This window comes from Buceros rhinoceros, unplaced genomic scaffold (genome assembly GCF_000710305.1).
Source record: "Buceros rhinoceros silvestris isolate BGI_N320 unplaced genomic scaffold, ASM71030v1 scaffold10566, whole genome shotgun sequence".
NCBI lineage: Eukaryota > Metazoa > Chordata > Aves > Bucerotiformes > Bucerotidae > Buceros > Buceros rhinoceros.
In genome coordinates this window covers 1-2,907 of record NW_010416939.1, presented here as the reverse complement: position 1 = coordinate 2,907, position 2,907 = coordinate 1, and the positions used below count along the sequence as shown (strand labels likewise).

The 2,907-nt window shown below is 42.0% G+C and overlaps 1 protein-coding gene across 1 annotated transcript in view; it reads right to left on the bottom strand.

The window, feature by feature from the left end:
* The window catches only part of SNAP29 (synaptosomal-associated protein, 29kDa), a 5,130-nt gene extending 3,681 nt beyond the window's left edge, over positions 1 to 1,449 (bottom strand). Inside the window, exons 1-2 of the mRNA XM_010137993.1 lie at positions 1,244 to 1,449; positions 438 to 523 (exon numbers count right to left, since the gene is read on the bottom strand). Coding sequence (XP_010136295.1) covers positions 438 to 523; positions 1,244 to 1,398 — 241 coding nt within the window. The 5' untranslated portion in view covers positions 1,399 to 1,449. The remainder of the gene's footprint in view (positions 1 to 437; positions 524 to 1,243) is intronic.
* Positions 1,450 to 2,907: the final 1,458 nt, after the last annotated feature.

Sequence of the window (2,907 nt, the reverse complement as noted above, 5' to 3'; positions counted from 1 at the left end):
CAGCAGGAAGGGTTATAGCCCGTGTTTGAAATAACAAGGAAAACATAGCTGAAAATTACAACAAATGAATGCTTAAGGTAACATTTTGGCAAGCACAGGACAGGGTTACCTGCACATTGTGTGGATTTTTAACTACAGTCTCCTCTGTGCAAATATAAGCACTGGATGCTTTTGAAGTCTTTAGTGGATACGGCACAAATCCCCCACAGAAAGGGCTAAATAAAAGCTGCAGCCAAGCAAAAAAATTCCCTTAAAGAGTTTTAGGGGAAACAATCCCCCAGAATGCAAAGCCACGGAGGATGAGATACAATCTCCAGACATTAGGCAGCAATGCAAGTCAGCAGATGGGCAGGCTGAAGGGTCTCTGCCTTCACCACTCTGCAAGTTTGCTCCATGTTGACGATAGAAGTGCAGTGTAAAATGAAAGGTTAACAAACCTGAATGATCTAGTTTCCTTAAATTCGGATGACTCTCCTGGTATTTTGACTCTTGTTCTTTACTAGACATCATTGCTTCTTTTAATCTAGTAATAGAATAAAAAGATAACATTCCTATGGACTACGGGCCTCATTCTGAATCTGTTAAACAAGAACAGGTATCAGACAAGAAGAGCAAATTTGTTAGACCTGATCCAAAATGTTCTTTTACAATGAAATATTAGCATTTGCCTTCAGTGAAAGCAGAACCGGTCACGTTAGTGCTGCAAATAGCATATGGAGACTTTGATACCAAACCCCAAACTATCTTCCATCTCGGAGGAAACCTACTCCTGTCCTCTAGTGGAGGACAGCAGTGGGAAGGGGGGAATAAATCCAGGCAGCATTACCAGGCTTTACATGAATTTCTCTGCTGAAGAGACCGCAAGTACTGTAACAGACACTCATTTCATTGCAATCATTTTTTATTTACAGCTTTTAAGAGAAGCTAGAGAAATACACATAATATTTACGTGGAAGCATCTCGATGCTATAAATCATGATTTCCTGAACTCAAGTAGGAAGACTGAAGAATTACTTGCGTAATTTTGTGTAATTGTTGGAATTAATTTCCCCAAAATATGAAGTTATTCTTACTACTACAAATATAAATGAATGTAAAAATACTTTTCTCGGAGTTAAAGGAAAAAGGGAGCTAGACACCATCTCAGCGGTTTACGTGACAGAATCAACAGATGTAATTTTCTGGTGACATTTTGGAGATGCTGGAGGAGATAAGTCCTAAGTAAAACATTTATTTTACTTACCTACTGTTAGCATAATATTCAGGGGTTCCGTTCTGCTCTGGCTTGCTCTCAGGAGGTTTGGCTTTGAAGTAGTTTACCAACCCCCCCCAAACACTCTTAATGCTATTTATGTGCCTTTGACTAGTCTTCAAGTCCTGCTCCATTTTATCCACCATCTGTTCTGTGCGCTTCAGTGCCTCCCCTTGACGTACCAGCTCCTAAAAGGTATCCACAGAAAAAGAGAAGGTAGTAAGGCCAAGATAAACAGGAACATCAAACATATTTCACAAACACTCCCAAAAACACTAAGAGAGTTCGTTCATCCATGCAGATTACTTCTAAAGGCAAACAGCTTTTTTGCTCACCCCTCATCCTCCAAGACATTTCAATCGAGTTGCTAGTCAGGAAACCCTCACCACCACCCAGTGCCTACTACAACAGCATCCACGAATTTTCTGCACTGGCCTTTTGTTAGCTGAACGTTTTTATCTCTCCTTGATGAAACAAGCATGGCATCAGATGGGTGATGTAGTGAAAATGAAAAGGTTTATGGCAGGGGAATGAGCAAGCAGAACTATTTCTAGTTATTTAGTTATCTTCATTATAAAGGAATACTACTTCCACATCACCAGGGTGTTCCTGATAATTTAGGAACAGAAGAACCAAAGAAAATAAAAGGAAAAAGATTCTTTTTTTCTTCCTGCAGGAATAGTCTTACCTAACATTAACAGTGCAGGATTTAGAGATTTTGGTACATACAGTTATGTCATATCCTAGTTCAGCAGCACAAACACTATCCCAAAAGATTAATTCTGGCAGGAAAGCTGCCTGCAGCTAACACTAGTGCAGAACAAAGAACCTGTGTTCTTATTCTCCGTAAACTCCGGGGAATTCTAGCTGAATGTCCTTCCCCTTCCCTAAAGCAGCAAACACATACAACTTAAGTTTTATCACAAGCTCTCTGTTAAGCCTAAGTTCTTGCTTCCTTATTTGTGCTTTTCTGGACAAATAAATCATGACTCCGCAAGTTTGCAGAAGTGCCACCGAGAACCCTCGTCAGCATAAGCACCTGCTGCAGCTTGTGGGATGCTCTTGGGTTAATTTAGGCAGCCACATAACTGACATTCAAGGAAACATCCCATTAGCAGGTGACACAATGGACAAGACCTTTACGAGCGAAGTCTCTGAGTATGAAGTCTGTTCTGAAACACGGCCAGAAGAATGAAGGAAATAATTAATCTGAATGAGGCAAGCACATCACAAACAACTAACAGGGCAGGCTCTTCATTTAATGAAGAGAACTGCTGAAAGCCCTTTAGACAGATAAAGACAGCTGGAAGTACCATTAATAAGACTTCATAAGAATAAGAGTTCATAAGCGGCAGCTGAGAGCACAGCCGAGTGCTAGTCTCAGGACTGGACAGGTAGGCAGGATCCAACTGGGATTTTTTCCTCTAAAAATAAACCACCTCCACCCAGAAAATCAGTCTGCAGTAACAGAGAGGAATATGTCGCCTCCGGAACACCGAGTCACTCCAAAAAGCGATGTTTCAGGAGACTTTAGCGGGGAAAAGTGAATACAAGACCCCACCTCTCAAGAGGCTGAAGCCGGGCGCGCCTGGCGGGAGGCGGCGAGGCAGGGCAGCACCCGGCGGTACATCGCAAGGGTAGGAGGCCCCGGCTTC